This window comes from Ornithorhynchus anatinus, chromosome 11, assembly GCF_004115215.2.
Source record: "Ornithorhynchus anatinus isolate Pmale09 chromosome 11, mOrnAna1.pri.v4, whole genome shotgun sequence".
In the NCBI taxonomy this organism is placed as follows: domain Eukaryota; kingdom Metazoa; phylum Chordata; class Mammalia; order Monotremata; family Ornithorhynchidae; genus Ornithorhynchus; species Ornithorhynchus anatinus.
The window spans coordinates 38,582,348-38,604,731 of NC_041738.1; the positions used below are offsets into that span (position 1 = coordinate 38,582,348).

General features: G+C 41.7%; 1 protein-coding gene across 4 annotated transcripts in view; it reads right to left on the bottom strand.

Annotated features, from left to right (window-relative positions):
- ZFHX3 (zinc finger homeobox 3) overlaps positions 1-22,384 on the bottom strand; it is a 255,905-nt gene that overhangs the window by 95,827 nt on the left and 137,694 nt on the right. For all 4 annotated transcript variants that reach the window (XM_029075779.1, XM_029075781.2, XM_007672413.4 and 1 more), the window contains one exon: positions 9,789-10,020. In XM_029075779.1, the coding sequence (XP_028931612.1) occupies positions 9,789-10,020 (232 nt within the window). The remainder of the gene's footprint in view (positions 1-9,788; positions 10,021-22,384) is intronic.

Consider the following 22,384-nt stretch of genomic DNA (forward strand, 5'->3'; position numbering starts at 1 on the left):
ACAGTCTTATTAACAACTAAAGACTCTTCATCTTTGTATTTGATATTCATGAAAAATTAACAACTCCATTTCAGAAAGCCCAGTATGGAAATGTGAGGGCCATGAAGAGGCCAGGGTAATTGTTTCTGCCTTTTGTGCCAGCTATCTAAAAAAATTAGTCCACGGGATGCAAAACGGAAGACCCGGAGTCCCTTAGAGGTTAGTGAAATTCCACCCACCGCCCCCCCAACTGCTCTGAGGGATTGGATGCCCAGAGACTCTAGAGAGATCAGGCAGTTGGCTCATATGGGAAACCTCTTCTCCCAGGGGGTCTCACTTTCCTCAACCCTACTATTTCAAATGGCAGGCTACGGAACGAGACCTCATTTCAACAGTCTCCAGAGCTGTGTACCTTATTCAACGGGGCATTTAATCACAAAGTAATTTGGGCCAAACCCTAGCTGATCGGCACCCCCTTTCTCCTTGTCTCACATTCTCTTTAGTCACCTCTTTTCCCAAGCCTACTACTTTTAGCTCCCCATTTCTCCCAAGAGCCACTGAAAAGGAATGAATGAAAACCACCATAAACAACAAAAGAATAAATGAAATGTAATACGTATAGTTTAATTCTACACAATATGAATAATAGATTATTTTCACTGATGCTCAGAAGGGAACATTCTGCAAAAAGAAACACCAATATTGTCCTAGAAGCTCCTCTGTCTCTGGCCTGAGCATGGGGGGGAGCTTTCTTTACTGTTTACCGCTGGGAAAGGGAGGGATGCGAGTAGGTATTCCGGCCAGGCTGGGACAGACAAGGAAAGACATACATATATGGCAAAAGATTCTCAGCTAACACCAAATTCTGACCTTTCTCCTGCCCTAACAAAGGTTTCTTTGAGCACTCCTGGCTTTATTTAGTGACTCCTTCCAGAGAGCATAAGCTCGCTCACTCTCTGTCTCTCTCTCTCTCTCACACACACACACACACTCCCCACCCTCCCTCTCCCCCGCCACATGTAAGGGCCAGTAACAATGACCTTGTGTTCATAGAAGATGAGTGCCGAGGATTTGGCTGAGATTAACAGGGCTGCTGAAACAATATGTCCACCAGGGGGATTGGGTCTCGGGAGTGGAATGCAGAAAGTGCAACATCACCCTTGCCTGGAAGGCCAGCCGGAGGAATGTTCCCCCCGTGCCCCTCAAGTGACAGTATGAAAGGAAAACCGAGACCATCTTAAAGTCTCGGACCAGTTTCAAGGAAAAAGCGCTCCAAGCACTGAAATTAAAATCAATGAAAAAGGTTATCCCCTTGAAAAATATGCAGGTGCCCTTCTGTTCAGACAAGACGGCAATTTTGGCCAAAATCCAAACTACAACAGACAGAACATTTCTAAATGCACGACCCGAAATGAGGGGGGTTTTTGGAAATGTTCCATCTGGAGTTGAAGTCTCGAATTCTCTGAGAGCTAAACAGCCCTGTCCATTAACGGCTACACAAAAGCTGTGAGTTAAAGACAGTGTGCAAACTACAAAATCCTTTTTTAGTATTAGTTCAGAAGTGCCCTTCAGACCCATCTCCACCTCCCAAATACTAATCACCAAAACTTAAGAACAAGGAGGGAAAATTAGATGTCCACCTTCAAATAGATGTTCCAGTCAGTACCTTTAGCAGCAGCATTTGACACCCATTTGGTGTAGTGCACTGCATTAAGAGAAGCAGCGTGGCGCAGTGGAAAGAGCATGGGCTTTGGAGTCAGGGCTCATGAGTTCGAATCCCAGCTCTGCCACTTGTCAGCTGTGTGACTGTGGGCAAGTCACTTAACTTCTCTGTGCCTCAGTTCCCTAATCTGTAAAATGGGGATTAAGACTGTGAGCCCCACGTGGGACAACCTGATTCCCCTGTGTTTACCCCAGCGCTTAGAACAGTGCTCTGCACATAGTAAGCGCTTAACAAATACCAACATTATTATTATTATTACTTACGAAGTTCAGAATGGCTGACATCTTCCCTGCCCACAAGGAGTTTACACTCTAACAGAGGAGAAATATGCTCAGGAGAGAGAAGAAATTAGGAGACAAAGGCAGCTGGTGAATGATCTGAGAGAATGTGTGAACCTAAAAAACATCGTGGTTTACTTTCTTTAACTACAGAGGGAACAGGAAGAAAAAAAAAGACGACTGATAATGGAAGGAGAAATAGCAGAAGCAGATTGGCCTAGCGGATAGAGCACGCTTAGGGGATAGTGCAAGGGCCTGGAAGTCAGAAGGACCACTTGTCTGCTGCGAGACTTTGGGCAAGTTGCTTAACTTCTCTGTTCTTTGGTTACCTCATCTGTAAAATGGGGATTAAGACGGTGTGCCCCACATGGGAAATGGACTGTGTCCTACCTGATTACCTTGTAACTACCCCAGAGCTTAGTTGAGTGTCTGGCACATAGTGAGCACTTAAATACTGTTAAAAAAAGGGAATACCAAAAACATCAAATACTAAGGGCAACTACCTAGGCACGTGTGTTAAAGGTGCCTGAAATTCATCAAGGAATGCTCAATGGAGGAGGCAGACTTTTAGGAGGGCTTTTTAGATGGGGAAAACAGGACTGGAGAGACTTAGAGGGGAAGAGTTTTGAGCAATGATAGGAGAAAAGGGAGTCAAGAGTGGCTTCATGGGGCCTGATGAGACTATTTATAAAAGTAAAATGATCTGGGCAGCAGAATGTAGTACAGACTGGTGGGCAGAGGTTGGAGGCTGATGTAGTGGTCTTGCTGGGAGAGGATTAAAGCTTGAGTTAGGCTGATGGCCATGAGGGTGATGAGGAAGGGGCAGAGCCACGAAATAGCGTCAAGGAAAACCCAGCGTGAACTGGCCACAGACCAAATGCGAGAGGTCAAAGATGACATCAAGGTTGCATAACATTTGATATCCCTGCCATGAAAATAAGCACTGATTTATGTGTCCAAGGCTTTTAAATAATGGGCCAAAGGAGAATTAAGCAATGGACTTAACTAGAAATTGAATATATGCTCCTTCTTCCCTATCAAAAAAACTCACTTTGGCTGAAAATTTCCTATTTTGGTCACAGCTTTAAGGTGACTCCAATAGTGGCTGAGTTTGAGGAACAAGTCTTTTTGTCTCATTTTTGTTATGACAGTGTGAATAAAATATACTTTTGCCGTTGAGAAGAGAGTTGCTGCTTTATGTCTTCCTCCCCCTCCTCCAACCCCCACCTCTCCCCTAATTCAGACCAGCAATCCTGGAGACTAAATATAGGATGTAAGTTGTCCTAGGTGAAGAATACTTGTTTGTGAAATCCACAAAAAAGGGGCTTGGAAAGAAAATGTGTTAATAGTTAAAAATTCTGATCTGTGATTGTACTTCACAACACCGAATGGGAGCTAACGGCTTCAGCAGGTGGACGGGATCACTGGGTTACACTGAGAGTGACATTTAAAGTCTGCCTAAGATGTTTGGGGAGCAATGACAACCCAGGTTTTTCTTGTATCCTCACCCTTTCACCTTTCCACACAGAACACTGGAAAAGGAACATTTGGCCATTGGTTACCAAAATATTTCTGCACTGCCGAATGCTTTGGCTCAAGGAACACTAGTTTGGGAGTGATTTCATGCATCCCAGATGGACTATTTGCAAAGGGATGGGACATTCTTTGGGACAAAAGATGCAGCAAGAATAAGAGATTCTTTTCAAGTGAGTATGATGTCTAGTTAATCAAGCCGTAAGTCCACAGAAATGGGACAAAGGCTAATTACAGGTTTAGGGCAGCACTCTCTACGTTATGGGAAACTGTTAAATCTTCTGCCACGGCTAGTTTTCAGGGGAAGGGTAGGGGGAAAAAAAAGAATAGAAAGAGAAGAGGAACAAAGGAAAAATGAGACCCTCTTTCTCAGCTCTCCCTAAGATATCTGTTCCCCCAAATTAGTTTTGCCAGATAGTCCCAATTCTTGTACATATTATGTTATTCTAAAATCATTTGGTACAGTCTATCAATCATATTTATTGAGTGCTTACTATTCATTCATTCATTCATTCATTCATTCATATTTATTGAGCGCTTACTATGTGCCGAGTACTTTACTGTTTGGAAGAGCACAATACCACAGAATTGGTAGACACATTCCCTGCCCATGATGAGCTTACAGTCTAGAGGGGGAGACAGACATTTATAAGTAATCTACAATATATAATTTAGAGATACACAGACACTAACTGAAAAATTCCAAACCTCTCTAGCTAATCTGGAGCATTTGATCAGCCTAGTCAGCAGGGTGTGACAGTCAGCCTTACTGGCTTCAGTCTGACCATATATACATAAAATGAAGACAACATGAATATGGAGGCTGTGCCGTTTGTAGAGGGCATTGAAGAAAATTGCTTTATAACATGCTAGATAAAGTCTGATTTCCCAGAACACCTTTTATGACCTGACTTGTTCTTGGTTTGCTTTGAAGTATCACAGTTTGGGCCAAATTGGACACAGGCCACTACTGGGCAAGACTGAGCAGAAGCAACTGCATGCATGGCAGAGACATACCTCCTGTGATATATGTCTGGAGATAAGCCAACTCCTGGCCGGAGAGAGTCTCCAGGCCAGCAACGTTTGACAGGAGCTAAACAGAACCCACCTTCCTCTAGATTGTGTCATTGGTATGTTTCACAGAGAACAAGCAGAAAAATTTAATTGGCCTTAATTACCCAGTTCCAGGAGGCTCTCAGGTATTAGGTCGCAGTTTTCTTGTCTGGTGTCCAGATCATTTCCCGGCCACTGGTTTCATTATATTTACAAGTTGGGTTTCCAAGACCGCTTTCTATTATAGACACAGAAGTTCTTCTCAAGAAGGCTGTGTCATTAGTATTAAATAATCACGACTATACTCCTGACTCTGCCACTTGTCTGCTGTGTGGCCTTGGGCAAATCATTTCACTTATCTATGCCGCAGTTATCTCACCTGTAAAGTGGGCATTAAGACGGTGAGCCCCGGGCAAGACAAGGACTGTGTCCTACCTGATTTGCTTGTTTCCAGCCCAGCACTTAGCCCAGTCCCCGGAACATAGTAAACACTTAAAAAATACCATTATTATATTATTATTATTATTATTATTAAATAAGGATACATAGGGCCACAAGTGAAGAAGAAACTAACCTTCTGCAATCCTATATATATATATGTGTGTGTTCTAATAAGTATGTGCATGGATAGTGAGGAAACACTGAGTTACAAGTGATGTGTAATCAGAAGCCATCATAATTACAAATGCAAATGAACAGGCAATTGGCATTGACCTTTGTAGATTGTTAGAGGACTAATTAAGGCAAATCAGGAACTCTAATCCAACAGAAAAACAAAGACAATAGGTAACCTAAGAACTGTCCCTATCTCTTGCATACACAAAAGTGAAAAGTATAAAGAATCACGTGGGCACCCCCAAATATAGATTTTTAGGTTAGCCAAACCAGAAAAATACTCCTGCACATACAACAATAATAATAATGGTCCTAATAAGCACTGGACTAAGTTCTGGGGTGGATAAATGATAATCAGGTTGGACACAGTCCTTGTCCCACAAAGGGGCACAACTTGGGCATTACTTTGCAGACGATTTAGGATGGCAAGTCTTTTTTTTTTCCTTTTAAGAGAATATTCATAGTACCACCTCTATAAATCTCCCCTGACCAGAGAATACTAAAGGGTGCTTGACTTCTTTTTAAAAAGAAAAGAGAGGAGAGATAAAATTACCAAAGCACTAGTTATATAAAACAATGCTAATTTCAAAAGCAAAAGTGTACCTTCAAGCCGAAGAATATATTTTAGTATCGACAGAAAGTTTATGCTAAAAAATGCTTCAATAGCTATTTCTAAAAAAATTCTCAAACAAAAGAGTTTTAAGGGGACAAATTTGAATTCTAAACAAGACAACGCCTTTAAGAAAACAGAAAATCATATTTTTCCACATTCCCTTAAGTATGCTCATCATTTGAGCTTACCAGAAGTTTTTTAAAAAAAGTTTTCTTTAGGACAAATACCAAACATGGAAAAATACAGTCCATCCAGTGAACTTCTCAGCAATTTATGCGTCACTAAAATGAGGGTTATTATGGAAGTGTTTTTGTCTCCTTAACCATAGGGCTCATAACAGAAACGTTATTATGGATAATGTGAGAGAGAGGCAGTAGGCGTCTATGGATATGTACTCAAAATCTATGGATCTGAGCAAAGAAGTGACCTCGGAGCTATCGGGCATCATTGCCAATGGCTCACTGTTACAGTCTCAAAAATTCATGGCCCCTTCATGAAAACTGGACATCTGACATTCTTTAGAGATGTACTGATTAGTTGGATTTGTGCAAGTATTTTAGATAGGTAAAGAAAAAGTAGCAGATGGCTAAAAAGCAGAGTAATTGAAGAAGAGAGTCAGGATGACAACACAGCCACCTATAGAACATGTCACCTCTCAACAGTGACAGACCAGAACAAGAGAAAGGGTGTCTCAGGAAACATTGAGATACCCCCAATCAGGTGAGCACAGAGATCAACCCACAGGCTACTTGCCTCTTGCTGGTCCCCTCTGAAATGGGAAGCTGTCAATCCTATTAAGCTTTTTGTAACAGGGAGGGAAAGGAAAACTTTTATTTGCAAGAATTAATGGCAATCTAGAAGGATGAGATATCCACAGTTATAACGGAAAGGCACCTTGGAGAAAGCACTTCCCAGCTTGTGAGCTCAAGCCTCTCTAAGACTCCTAGTGTCAACCCACTAAAGCACTTTCAACTCCCTGAGGCTCCCTTTCTTGACCTTGTATTACACAGAAAAGAATCCTCTAAGTGATGAGTTTGATATGGAAGATTTAAACCAACTCAACGTTCAGTAAAATGTGTTTCCTCCAACATCTCAATCCTCAGGGCAATGGCCTAAGACAGATCTCTGATGAGGATTAATATTCAGTCAATCAAGCAATCAGTAGTCTGCCATTTTATAGATTGAACCATCACCCTAACATCTAAATGAACCTTGAAGTTCTCTGAATGAGATGTGGAATTTTATAGCCTTAAGTGCTTACAATCAAATAAACACGCACATGGATTTAAACATACGGTTGTGAATTTACTTGTTGGAAAATAAATCAGGAAAGCAGCGTGGCCTACTGGAAAGAGAACAAACTAGGTGTCATATGATCCTAGTTCTAGTCTCTGCTTCCCCACTTGCCTGACATGTGATATAAGGGAAGTCACACAAGATTTCTGTAACTCAATTTTTTCATCTGTAAAATGCGGATAGGATACCTGCTCTCCCTCCCTTTTAGACTCCGTGGGACAGGTACTGTGTCTGATCCCATTATTTAATAAATCACTAGCATTTACTGAGCACTTACTGTGTGCAGAGCACTGTATTCAGTAGTACGATACAACCAAGTCAGTTGACACATTCCCTATCCACAATGAGCTTACAGTCTAGAATCTACTGTCTATATTATTTTATATCTACCTCAGTGCTTGGCACAAAGCAAGAAAAGCAAGAGCTTAAATGCCTACTTCATTATTATTATTATGACAAAAGCTGTTCCCCTGCTTTTAATGGGAAATAATTTGAAGAATATTCTTTGTTTTTACTTTAAGTTAAAGTCCCCTTGCTGTGCCTGGGAAGGAAGCACACAGCCTGGATTTTTCCTAGAAGTTCAACACAAGGCTGTTGTCATTGGATTAAAGAATAAAAAGTGGGGCTCATCTGGCAAAAAGTAAAAAGGATAAGCCTTTTAATCATCAGTAAAATGGGCGCAAAAAATATCACTAATAGAATAGAATTAGTGGAAGCTTCTTGCTACAGAGCTTATCCTTTTTGAGTGGTGAGGCAAATTCTTCTTCACCTGTAGGCCCCTTTCCAAATTTCACTGGACAAACTTAATTTAGAATAAATCCTCTGCTTTTTTATGGGTTAGGGGTTTTTATTTGTTGTTGTAGAGGAATATTACACTGAGGCAAACTGAAAAGAAGTAGGGTAAACTATTCAGAATTTTCCCACAAGATTCAAATCTGTACATCTTTTTTTTGTCCATATTTTCCATTTCCCTGTTAAGAAGCCTCTTCTTGTATGAAGTCTTAACTACTGTGGTTAACTAAAAGCACTTTTGAGAAGATTTTATTATAGTTTTCTTTAGAAGTACCATACAGATCATTGTTAACCCAATCTCACTTTAAAACTTGCTTTACAAAATGTGTCACAAACTGGTGGATAACACTTTGTGGGCCATGGTTTAAAAATAAATTATGAAGGAAAAATTGTTCAAAAAAGGACCTAGAAATAGGGTAGGGAAGTCAGTCATTCTGCCCCAAGATGCTAATCCACTCAGGAAAAAGAATTTTAGGAAAAAAAAAAATTGAAAAATTCTTTTTTTCAGTCTGTGATCTATTAAAACACATGCCCTCAGAGCAAAGGACTTTGTCTTTCCTATATTCTGTAGGAGGCCTAAGGCACAGTGTCATTCACTGTATTACTCAATTAATCAATGATGGATGAAATGGAAAGCTCATTGAAAGTACACTGACTGCCCCTATTGAGTGTGGAACTCAAAAGAGTATGGGTCCCATGAGAACCTCCAACTTCCCAATCCCTCAGCCCCACCAGGAAATTTCCCACGTTTTTTACAGAGCTGAGGGACATTATTCCCCATTACGCTGTTCTGTGTGGAACTTGGAACCTCACTTTAATATGATAGCATCCACAGGAAGACCAGGAATGTGGAATAAGGGAGGCCATTTTAAACTGGAAACACCAGGGGATAAGAAGACAGAAACAGTATAAGACATGAAAGGAAAGTCCTTCTAGTGCTTTTAAATGGTCCTTCCCATGAACTGGCTTCCTAGGTAAGTCATTCATACAGTTGGAAACATGAGAATAATAACCTGATTATGCTTTTTGACATAGAGAAACTCAAATGTTCTGGATTTTGAAGGTTCCCCTGGGGAAGGGAAAGAGGTTTTCACCTATCTGGAGAACTGGACACTTTACATATACAACGTTAAATTTTCTAATAAACTCCAAAATGAGATGTCAGCATTAAATTTTCCTCACAAAGCTGCTTTGAATTGCCCCTCAAAAGTACAAAAATCCAGGGTCACTTAGCTGTGTGGGCCACCAGGTCTATACATTCCAGTGGTAGAATGCTTACCTCAAGAGAGTGCCGAATTACCAACTCTCCAAACAAGGAATTTGGGGGGAGGTTCACTGTACACTGTTGATCCTGCTTTTGGATCTTTTCCCAAATCTATTCCTGTGGTCTATATGTTTAAAACTCCAAATGCCTGTCCACTGTTCAAATAATACTGTGTGCAAACTTGCAGGGTGGAAGGCCCCTTCTTGACACTGTGTTTTAGTCACTTTAGACAAATGAACCCGGGATAAAAATATAAAATATTCTCCAGGGTAGTCAGCTTTTGAAGGATAAAGGGTTTTAGAATATTTTAATTGATATACACTTTATTTTTTGGCTTTTGCCCAGAGTGCTCAATAAAAGGATGGGAAGGGCTTTATAAGATAACTCATCAACATCACTTTATTTCCAAACACTTATGTAACTTTTATGGCCTTATGTATTTTCAACTGTAGACACAGGATCTTGGCCCTTAGCTCCTCCCATAAATAAAATCCTATTCCACAAAAAGGCCCTCCAGAATCAGGTTCCTCTGTTGGCTGATAAATCCTGCCCCACAGATTCACTTTTCAACATTAGAGAATCTCCCTGGGTTAGAGTCGCCACTCCAGAGGAAGGATCGATATGTGTTCTGGGCCAACTCACCCGGATCAGTGGCTGGACACTTGCGGATGGTGAAGATTTGTCCCAGGTCTTCTTCTTCCTCGGGGAGGCCCTTCTGGAGTCTCTGGAGCTTGCGCAGACTCTCACTCCGTTGATGTTTCATGGAGCGAACATGCTGTATTAGATTGAGCTTGGCTTTAGTGGAGTAGTTACATAGGACACAGTGGTAATAGCAGCTTTCTCCCTCGACCCCACTCTCGTGCTGCTGAAGGTGCTGTGAAGAACAAAGAAAAGGGATATTCAGTGGACGTAACTATTAACTGTCAGACCTGTTAAAGTTAAATGCCAGTATATGCCAATGCTCAGCCCGCTCCAGGGCTAAATTACAGGGAAGCCGCTTAACTCTCGGTAATGGGAACAAAACTCCAAAGGAGCACCCAAAACTGGGGAAAAGGCATGAACACTCCCAACGGAACTGCTTCGCTGACTGCTGAGTGACTCCACCGCTGTCACCATGGAGAAGGTAATACTGGGATGGGAGAGGAAGATTCATGGAATGAAGGGCTGAATTGTAAATTTCAGGTGTTCTTTCCCACCCTCATCCTACTTACCCTCCCTATCGCAAACAAAACCTCTCTCTATAAAGCTTTTCCTATGAGCAAAGGACTGGCATGAGCCCGAGGGAAGGAAAAGTTGTCAGAGAGCCAGAAGCTGGATCTGCAGGTCACAGAGACAGAGAGTTACATCTAATAAAACCTCAAATAAAAATAGTTGCATAAAAACAACAAAAGAAATAACCATGGCATCTAAGGCCATAATTTCCATCATGGGATTCAAGTGGCATCCAACTGTGAACTCAGTGTACAATTCACTAAACCCCTCACTTTGCCCCATCACACCACTAGGAAATAGGATAAAAGTACATCCCCAATAGGCAACACCTTAATGAGGGTGGGAAGGTGTCCATCCCAAATAACGGAGTTCTCTTTCCCCAAGGTCTGGAAGGGAGAAAAGAACATGTCAGGGCATGTCACCCCCTCCTCAGAAATCTCCAGTGGTGGCTCATCCACCTCCCTAATCAACAAAAGCTCTTCAGCATCACTGCTGAAAGCTTCATCACCTTGCCCCCTCCGACCTCACCTCGCTTCTCTCCTTCTGCAACCCAGCCCTCATGCTTCGCTCCTCTAGTGCCAACCTTCTCATTGTGCCCCGATCTCCCACCTTGCTGCTGACCCCTGGCCCACATCCTGCCTCTGGCCTGGAATACCCTCCCTCCCCACTCTTCCTCATCTCCCACTCCCTTCTGCGTCACCCTGACTTACTCCCTTTGCTCTCCCCGTGCCTGCCCCCAGCCCCACAGCACATGTATATATCTGTAATTTTATTCATTTGCATTGATGTCTGTCTCCCCCACCTCTAGACTGTAAGCACTGTTTATTGTTCTACTGTACTTTCCCAAGCGCTGAGTACAGTGCTCTGCACAAAGTAAGCGCTTCATAAATATGATGGAATGAATGAATGAGAATGAAGAAAAGAGACTTGGAAAGGGGTTGTAGAGTTGCCAGATGTCAAATGCTCTCACACCCACCAGCTCTTCTGTAAAAGTATGCTACGTAATTAACAAATTAGAGCAAATGTCCTCTCACGATACCCCAAGTTTTAAAAACTTACAGTTGGGACACTTCCAACTCTCTGCCCCCTCTCCTAAATCTAATAGTTTCTTGTGTCATGGGTTTTCCTTTTTTCCTCTCCATCATCTAATCGAACTTCCTTTCTGTAAAGCTAAGACATAAGCAGGAAATGAACAAATAAAATGAATCCAGAATAAAACAACAAAAGGATTTCTAGCTTGATAAATAAGAAGATTTTTAACTCTGACATGCATCAAGTATGGCCTCCCTATTTTACTTTGGTGCCCTCTTCTTGCACAAAAACTTTAATTTGGGATTTGAGTAGTTGATGCTCTGAACAAACATCCAGGCTTCAGGTTCGAGAATCTTCCCGAAGGAAATTTATTAGAGGGAAGTGGTTTGCCCAGCACCACGCTTACTCTTTCACCCCAGCAGGTTGTGTTCCCGCTGGGACAGAGAATACAATGAGGGAGTTGGTGGGAGTGTGGCACAATGTCAAGTGCACAGAAAAGGTTTCTTGTTTGTTTTCATACGCAGGACACAGTGACGGTCAAAAGTAACTGCAGCAGAGTGCCAAAGTCATGCACTGTAACCCAAAGGATGCTGGTCTTTGTGGACTTTCCTACTTAAACTCCCCACATGGCCATCTGGTTTTCAGGATTCTTTCTGGGTCTATTAGCCTAGCAGAACATCCTCACCGAATAATACTTGGGTAGAAAACCTTCACCACTGATGGTGTAGCCCCATCAGGCATTCCCCACCAGGATGAGTGGGGAATAGAACCATCTTCTGACTTCCAGAACTGGGTTATTTCCCCTGGACCAACAACAGTCTCCTTATAAATAAAAACTAGATTTAGTAGTCTCTTTGCAATGCCATCAGTTTTCTATAGTTCAACACCACAGCCAGCAACAAGGGGACATAAAGGATCTGCAGCTTATCACTCTCTGCCCTGGGCTAAAAATCTTGCATGAGGGCAGATGAAGACTGGAAAGACAAAGGATCCCACTGGGCTGATATCCTCAGCCAAGGACATGCTCTACTCTCATAAGGGATTGCAAGATGTTTTCATTTGGAGAAGAGAGAGAATAATTTGTTCCTAACCCAGCTAATTAGAATACCCTCAATTGGGATCACAGTGTATTTAATTAAATTCACTGTAATATACGAGAATCCACCAAGGCACAAGTCCCACTGGTACATTCTCAGTGAGGGAGCTGGTTTCTCTCAGAGATCTCTTCCCCTTCACATGTCATAAAATTCTCTCCTGCAAGTCCTGAATTCTCTTATCCTTGCTATTTCCCCTCCTTGGGGAGTGGGATTGATTTAAAAAAAAAAATCTATTCCCCAGTTCCATGCTCACAGGGCCCAAGACAGGTTATGGCTCACTTATGTCATCTACCGGAATCGGCTTCCGTATTGCTGCTTGGGATCTGATGTGGGGATGGGATTTGATGTGGGGATTAGACAGCCTGAATTTGGGACAATCCTTCTTCCAGCAACAATGACCAAGCAGCCCATTCATATGGGAGTTGTGTATGAACTCCAACTTCTAGAAGGGCAACTGGATTATCTGAAGAGAGGTCTGCACCCAACCACACCCTTTCGATTCACTTGCAGGAGAGCAGAAGGTGCATAACTGCCCTTTCAGGTTTATGAAAACCTTCCCAGATTCATCAGTGGCTCCACTCCCCTCCCTGGAGTGCATCTATTCCCCGACCCCTCTGTCCTTGCCTAACTCTATCTCCTCAGGCCAAGCGCTTCCTCGCAGAGACAGGGTAGAATCAAACCCACAGGGGAGATCAGGTAGACCTCCTCCAGGAGGCCTTCCCAGACTGAGCCCCCTTTTCCTCTGCTCCTCCTTCCTTCCCCATAGCCCCTACTCCCTCCCTCTGCTCTACCCCCTTCCCTGCTCCACAGCACTTGAGCATATATGTACATATTTGTAATTCTATTTATTTTATTAATGATGTGTATATACCTATAAATCTATTTATTTATTTTGATGCTATTGACACCTGTCTACTTGTTTTGTTTTGTTGTCTGTCTCTCCCCTTCTAGACTGTGAGCCCGGTGTTGGGTTGTCTCTATCTGTTGCCCAGATGGACTTCCCAAACGCTTAGTACAGTGCTCTGTACACAATAAGCGCTCAATAAATATGATTGAATGAACTAATCAGGTAAATGGTGGAAGAGAAAGGGAAAAGAGAGCGAAGCCATAGGGTGCAGAGAGAAGCAAGAGGAAGATGGAGATGGGGGAAAATGTTTCCTGGAAGGGAACATCATCATCACACCACCTTAAACTGGAGAGATTCTTATCACATCTTCATGAGACAATATAGGTTAACAATATTTTGCTACTGAATATATTCATTGAGCAATCACAATGGGGGTTAGATGTGGGCAGAACATACACTTATGTTCTGCCTGTTAGGAGCTGACCTATGAAAATCATGGGGAAAACGAATCTTGCCTTTCAAGGCGGGCATTGCATATGTACTACAGAAATGGGCAAGGAATAGGGTATATATGGGTCAGAATAGGTGTCTTAGAACCCACTCATTTACAACTAAAGGACGTCACACTAGGACACTAGTGACTGTTTAAGAAAGAAGGACAAGCAGGAGCAACTGTGGAAGTAAAAAACAGTAGAAGTAAGTGTTCTGCTTATATCTGCTAGGTAGGTGGCCACTGAATTCTGGACACCCCTTTGTGGACACCCATCTCTCTACCCAAAGAGAGCTATATTCTGATGGTCATGAAGATACCTAAAAACCAAAGAGTGGCTATCCTACTGTTCAGTCTAGATGTGCTCTTCAGTAGTGTCATGCAGATACAATATTGATTGCGTTGTATGAAATATTGCATTAGTATGGAATATTGTATTGTACACAATACAGATACAATCCTGACTGTATTGTATCCTCTTCAACACGACACACAATAAGTGCTTAACAAATACCCCCCTTTTTATTACTAGTGCATCTGCTCAGGGTCTAATTCAGCCCAATTTTTGTTTAATGAGCTCTAGTAAGATGATTAAAAACTGCAGCCATTAAGTAGCTTACAGTCACCGAAGTTTCTTAAGCAATTCCCATTTGGGGAATAAAAAGATACTGGCCTGTTCCTAGTGATCAAATAGATCTTTTCAGTTCTGAAACTCAGCATTCCACTTTTTTCATTTCTCAAACCTAAGCTTCTAAAATGACAATGGTTTGACAGATGAAATATACATACAGAGGAAAACAAATTAATTTTAGGATCAGGGTGCTTTTGTTCACTGGCCATTTCCCATGTCCCTATTGCTTGTCACAATTATTTCTGTTAATATATTTCTTTTTCAAGTCCAGCTGGAAGATCACAATCCTGTGCTCCTGACATGGAAATGACTGATATCTCAACTCCAACACTGTGACTTCCCTTCTGGATTGGATTCAGGGAGAGTGTCTGGGAAGAGGAAAACCCCTTGTTGAATAGGAAACACCTTAAATAACACCTTAATTTTTTATCAAGGAAAAATATGAAAAACAAAATCAAGAATCAGTAGGATTCTCTCCTCCTTGCAAAATTCTAAAGTCAAATCAACAAAAAGACAACTTGGTTAAAAAAGAATTAATCTCAAAAAAAAAAAATCAAAACAATACATTCCTGTAACTTGTTTCTCAGGAAACTAAACTAACATCTGTCACAGAACATTGATTTTTGTAAATCTGAAGGGGCTGACCATCCTGCCTCCCCTTAACAATAGGAAACTTCTAACGTTTGGTTCTTCATGCATGGGATGCAAAATATTGATCAAGTTTAGTCCAAGCTCCACTTTAAAGCAGAAACAGACAGAAGTATATTCTGATAAAAAAGTAAGATTCACAGGAGGAACATCCTAAGGGAATGAGGCCTTTTACAGACACACATACATACACTTGAAAAAATGAAAACTTCTGGATTCTTCTAAGAGGAAGAGCTCTCGGGGGTCTCCCTATAAAGCTTATCTGTAGTCCCCAGCGGACAGCCAAACACCTCATGTGGAACAAAAGGGATACATCCCAGTTGATTTATTCTGGCTAAAGTTTGTGATAGGTATAAAGTCACTATTAGACTTCGACACCTGCCAAAGAATCTGGAGCAGGGGAAGAAGGAGGGAGCATAAGCACTTCAAACCAAAAAAATTCCTAAATCTATTCCACAAGGGCCATGATAAAATTCAAACACTAATATTCTGGTGGCTCCTGACTCGAAGTGATGCTCCCCTTTATTTGCTTGGAGACAATTACTCCCCAATTTAACATCTCATCCAAGAAAAAACAGCCAGCTATTCATCATGAGTTCCCTTGCTAGATTTAGTTTTTACCCTAGCTATCTGGCCACCTCATAACCTAACCTTCTGGAACCTCAATTATTAGTCAGTTCTTACTGTTAGGCACCAAAAGACAGTTACCGTCACCTCATCATCATCATCCAACAATTGTCAGGATTAGGATGGAATGACTAATAGAAATAAATACATCCTCCTAGCTCTTTTATTATTTTGTCTTGCTTTCCTTTGTGCTCTTTAGTTTCTATGATTTTGGCACCCTGAACAGTGGTTAATCTCTGAAAGTTAGGCCACAGAAGCTCTCAAAGAGAGCTCTAAGCAATCACCAATGAAACTAAGTTGTGTTAAATTATGCCACCATTCTCAAGTACATTACTTCATTAGCACTTTTAATGTTCTCTTAAACCCTGCGAGAATTTTACTCTGAATACTAGACACACTTTTCACATCAACCTTCTCTTGGCTGCTCAAGAAAATGTTACTTCAGCTATATTTACAAAGATTCTCCTAGTCCTAAGAGAAAGACACTTTCTCAGAGCTCAATTTTGCCAAAACAGAAGAGGTCAAATTTATAAATCAGTTCTATTTGTTACACTGTACTATTATTATTAAAGACTAGGTGCAGATACCTGGGGCCCCCAATTTTTCTTAAACTTGCTGAGTGTGTCTTTCAAACAAACTGTGCCAGAATTCATACCAAAGAGTCTATCAAATAAACTTTCATGTGCTCTTAGACAACTGTTCAAGAAATTGAACAAATACACTACAATGTTTTGGGCAGCTGAAAAAAAAAAAAACCCAACAAGATGATGTTCTCCAGAACCTCAAAATTCCCAAAGGTTTTTTGGGGAAAATTTGAATTATTTCTTAAATAAAAGTAAACTATTGCACAAGCTGAATCCTAAGGCCTGTCAACTTCTGGCAGTGAATCTCACTGAAGAAAACAATACGTTCATCTTCCATCTGATGATAAAAATCTCTTTGGCTTCCTGGACATTGAGAGAATATCACATTTGAGCTTGGGATCAAAAGGAGAACAGGGCCACTAACTTGTGATAAAAATGTCTTAGCTTTGATACTGAGTCCATATGAAATAGCTAAGCACCTGGAATGGGGGTCAGGAAATACACTAGGAAAGCTTGTGACTGGAGAATGATAGAAAACATTTCCTAAGCATAATAGAGAAAGCTGCCTGGGACCCACCTGCCTTCACTCATCTTACTAGCCAAACTGTGCTGGGAACACAAGAAAGAATGAAGCCTGGGCACTGAGGAGATTAGTTTCTTCTACTCGGAGAATTGTCATTGGGTTTTCCCTGCCCATGTGGCAAGAAGTATCAGGTTCAGGAAAGGAACCAAGGCAAAATCAACAGATAAACAAGATAGTGCCAGCTTCAACTTTCACTCTTTGCTGTGCTTTTCTGACTGATGCTTCTCTCAGAGCATTTACTAGGCTACTGTCTCTGCACAGAATTGGAGATTAGTTCTGATTTTTTTTAATGGTATTCAGCGCTACATGTCCAACACTGTCCTAAGCACTGGGACGGATTCAAGTTAATGAGGATGGAAACAGTCCCTCTTCCACATACAGCTCACAGTCAACGCTGTCGAGATGTACAGCCAAGACTCTTAAAAGCGTCTAGATCTTATGGCTTTTCTGCAGCGGAGACCTAGTCAGTCATTTGTATGAAATTTTCCTCAATATCTAGAACCCCGTTGAACACCACATTCAAAGAGAAAGGACAAGAGCTGACAGGAGAAACTGACTGCAGTACTTCACTGCTTCCTGTTGCTGCCAAGATTTTTAGCCAGAATCTTTCAGAACTGGCTTCTGAAGAACACAGTTGACTGCACTACCTGAATTGAAATGTGGCTTCAGAGGAAAACAAAGCAGAGCAGTTATGATTTTTGTAGTATGACAGATACAGGAAAAGTACAAAGAGCAGCAACACCAGACCTGTATACTCTGTTCATTGACCTTACAAACACATCTGACCCCATCAACACAGGACTCTGGCAACTGCTAAGCAAATCCAGTTGTCCTGAGAAACTCGCAAAGATCCTTAGACTACTCCATAATGACATAGTCAGTTGAATCACTGTTCAAAGTGCCTGGACTGAACCTTTTCCCATTACCTTTCTCTACGGAAGCAGAAAGGCCTAGTGGGGGAAAAAAACAACAAAAACAGAGACCTGGGAACCTGGGGATATAGGTTCTAATTCCAGTTCTGCCACTTAGATACATTTGATCTCGGGCAAGTCACTTAACTTCTCCGGGCCTCTGTTTCCGCATATGTAAACTGGGTACTGAATACCTGTTTCCCTCTCCTTTAGACTGTCAGGCCCATGTGGGTCAGAGACTGTGTCTGACTCGATTACCATAGGTTTATCCCAGTGCTTAGTACAGTGCTTGGCACATAAGCATTTAAAAACCACATTTACTATTACTGTTATATCCTCTTCAAAGAGGAGCACATCTAAGGTAGGTCCCGTCCCGGTCAACATCTGCTGCCATATTTGAAGCTGGAACAAAAGATTTAGAAGTCTGAGTCAGGATACCCTTCCTAGTCACCAGGAAACTTTTTCAACCAACAGGCTAAAAGCATCATTTATAGAGCAACTGTGGTCCCCAACCTTCTATATGATACTGAGACTTGGCTGTACTTCAGAAGTAACATTCAGCTTCCTAAACATCAAGCATCACTCAACATCAAATGACGACACATGACTTTTTTTTCCCCTAATGGTATTTGTTAAATGCTTACTATGTGCCAGACACTATCCTAAATAATGGGGTAGATATAGGTTAATCAGGTTGGACACATTCCATGTCCCCAATAGGGCTCAAAGTCTTAATCCCCATTTTACAGATGAGGTAACTGAGGCAAAGAGAAGTTAAGTGACTTCCGCAAGGGCATGCAGCAGAAGAATGGTCCTTCTGACTCCAGGGCCTGAGCTCTTTCCACTAGGCCATATTACTTCCCCTCTGACAAAAGCTGAGTTGCCAGAACAGTCAACCCCCAAATCTGAAGCAACATATACAATGGCACAGTTCTGCTGGGCAAGAGGTGAGGAGAACGTATGTGATCTCTTTCTAGTTGAGATGCTTGGGGAATCTTGTTTTAATCCAAATAGGGAGGGTCGAATAAATGATTTAAAGACGCAGTGAAGCAATTTCAAATAATGTGACAGTAGAGGATTGAGAAGCAGCGGGGCTTAGAGGGAAGAGCATTGGGAATTTGAGCACCTGGGTTCTAATCCGACTTTGCAATTTGTCTGCTGTGTGACCTTGTGCAAGCCACTTCACCTCTCTGTGCCTCAACTGCTTCATCTGTAAAATGGGGGTTAAGATGTGAGCCCCACGTGGGACATGGACTGTGCCCAATCTGATTAACTTGTACCTATTCTAGTGTATAGAGCAGTGTCTGTCACATAGTAGGCACTTTTAGACCCTGAAAACAAGAGGATTGCTGGATGACCCATGCAACTAGTCCACAGACCAGCTGAGCGGGTAGCCACTGGGAGAAAAGTTGCCTGCCCTCTTAGATCAAACACTTCATAAGGACCTGGATACCAATCAGCAGACCTGGTAACATGGACAGACTCTTGCAAGACACAGAGCTATTGATGCAGCAGAGATCCATCGTTATACGCCAACAATGTGTAAGGAAGTGTCAGGGATGCAGTCGTTCAGCCACGCGTGCTTCCACACATAGTTAGGGTCTCAGTGTGAACAGCATCAGTCAATCATATTTACTGAGTGCTTACTGCGTGCACACCACTCTTCTAAGAGTTTGGGAGAGTGCAATATAACAGAGTTGGTTGATACGGTCCCTGTCCAAAACCTTCAAAAACAAAGGAGAGGTAGCTAGAGGTCACTTAAATATCTACGGTGTTTTCCTCTCTTACTTCCAGAGTCTTCGCTCTCAATTACCCTTATCTCTCTATTTTCCCTAAGTTGCTTTCAAGCTTTCATATCCCAACTGTCTCATTTCTCCACACCTCCTTTCCACAAGTTTACAATCCCACCTCCCTTCCCTGGCATCTTTTGTTCTCCTCTTGGCATCAGAGCAGATTTTAAAAGACAATCGGTATATGAGACTGCCTCATCCCATTCAGACAGCCAGTTTGCCACTGCCACGAATCACACTGTAGCTCGGGCCTTAAAGGCCAACTCAGAATTCCTGCAGGGATGCAACTGGAAAATTGCAATTAGAAAGACACTTCTCTAGGAATAGGGTGAATAATCTGGCAGTTTTTGCCTTTCTTTTTCTTAATATGGTATTTGCTAAGCACTTAATCTGTGTCAAACACTGTTCTAAAAGTTGAAGTAGTAAAAAGTTCATTAATGAAGCAGCGTGGCTCAATGGAAAGAGCCTGGGCTTGGGAGTCAGAGGTCGTGGGTTCTAATCCTGACTCCGCCACTTGTCTGCTGTGTGACCTTGGGCATGTCACTTAACTTCACTGTGCGTCAGTTCCATCATCTGTAAAATGGGGATTAAGACTGTGAACTCCACATGGGACAACATGATTACCTTGTATCTACCCCAGAGTTTTCAACAGTGCCTGACACATAGTAAGCACTTAAATGCTGCCATTATTATTATTAATTAGGTTGGACACAGTCCCTGCCCGGCATGGGGCTCACATTGTAAGTAAGAAGGAGTACAGGAGACTGAGGCACAGACAAGTTAAGTGACTTGCCCAAGGTCACACAGCAAGTAAGTGGCAGAGCTGGAACTAGAGCCCAGGTCCTCCGACTCCCAGGCTCGTGTTCTCTCCACTAGGCCATGCTGCTTCTCATGTAACTTAGAAAAAAAAAGTTCTGCCTTAACCAAGCAACAGTCTACTGGAGTGGAGAATTGGGTTCTCGACTTGGTTTGGGAGCCACCTGTAGAATGAGGACACTATCTCTTGCCTGTCCTTATTCCATGGGGATATTGAAGAAGTATGACATGGTTCATGTGAAAGTGCTTTGAGCGCCTCCAAAAATATTTAAATATGAAATATGGAATATGAAAATACAGTTCTATTTTCACTCTATGGCATCAAATGGGGCATCTGTGGAAGTGTGCATCTTTCTGACAGCTGCTATATATCGGTGGGGGCGGGGGGAGGGTAGAGGTGAAATGAACATATGGCAGAATATTTATTTGTATACCATTAGTAAGTACTTATAAAGCCCTGTAAGAGAACAGCAAATAGTTCTGCAAGCATAATTAATTCTTACCTTTCACCGAGCTTGTGAAATGCTTTTAGCTCCTCCGTAATGAAGGAAGCTAACCTAAGAGCATACCGAGCAATCTCATATGACAATTTTGTCCAACGAGATTCATATAACTTGTTGACTCACCCTCATTTCTTGAATAAATTGGGGGTGTTCCTTGCTTAATATCTCAAGGGTAAATGTACCAGGAGAAACTCAGGCATAAGGAACACTTTCCTTACTTAGTTCTGTGCCAACCACCCATAGGTTTGTTTTTTTTGGTGCCACACGGTATTGTACAGTATTTTACAAAGACCAGCATATTAGAAGTTTTGAGAGGAGAAAAAAATCCAAAAACTTGCCTGACCCTAAATACAGGAACTAGTCTGCTGGTAGTGCATGGAAGTGCCCTGGCAAAGTAACACAGCTTTTACTGTATTGAAAATTGGACACAGGAAGTGAAAGCTGTTTGGTGTTCCAGTTGCCCGAGTCTGTATTGGATACAGAACAGACTATTCAACAATCCCTGGACAGTGTTCAGGAATTAAGGAAATCCATGTTCAGTTGTTAAGGTAAATAAAGTTTTTTTTTTACTGTCTTAAAACATGGTCTTAACTGAACATTTGAAAAAGTAGTAATTAATATCTGTTTTAAATATGTACCATTCTTGAAGCTTTTTTTGAAATGCGCAAAATCTGGCATTTGGGGAACCCAGTCCCCATTCTGTGATTTATAACTAGTTTGAATAGTGTGGTGTTTCTCAAGATCTCAACCAGTTTTTAAAAGTTTCCTGTATTAAGGTCGTAGAGAATCTAAAATAGTTTGTGAATTTCCCTCAAGGGAGTAAGTACTAACTTCATTCACGGGTAAGTGCCAATTGGTTCAAAATTAAGGGCTGGAAGAGACGCTCAAGTATACAAACCTGAACGCCACCTATAAGTTCCAGAAATTTCTCTCGGAATAGGAAATCTCCCCAGATTCCCAACAGCTTCTACCCCCGTATCAACCTCCACAGCATAAGCCCCCAAGAAAGAAATTCTTAAATGAATTAAATAGTAACTTAGGGAGTCATTCCTGCAATTCTACTTTAAATGGCATCCAGGAATAGCCTTATTGCTTGACTGTCAGAAAAATCTGAGATTGAGGTATGTGGATCACTAGCAGGATACTCTTTATTTCCTTATATCCATTAGCATATTGGTGCAGTGATGCCAGGAGTCCCTGACAAAAAGCTACTAGAATTTGCCATCTTGTAGAGTCTCCCTTCTCTGAGAAGAGCCCAGGAAAGGGGAGCTCAATTCCTACACATTTTACATACTTAATAATAACCGTAGTATTTATTTAGCACTTACTAGCCGCCAAAGTACTATATGCTGGGGTAGCCTCTTCCTTGCCTGGAGGTCACAGTCTAAATAGGAGGGGGAGAGGTATTTAATTCCCATTTTATAAATGAGGATTCTGAGGTACAGAGAAGTAGGTGACTTGCCCAAG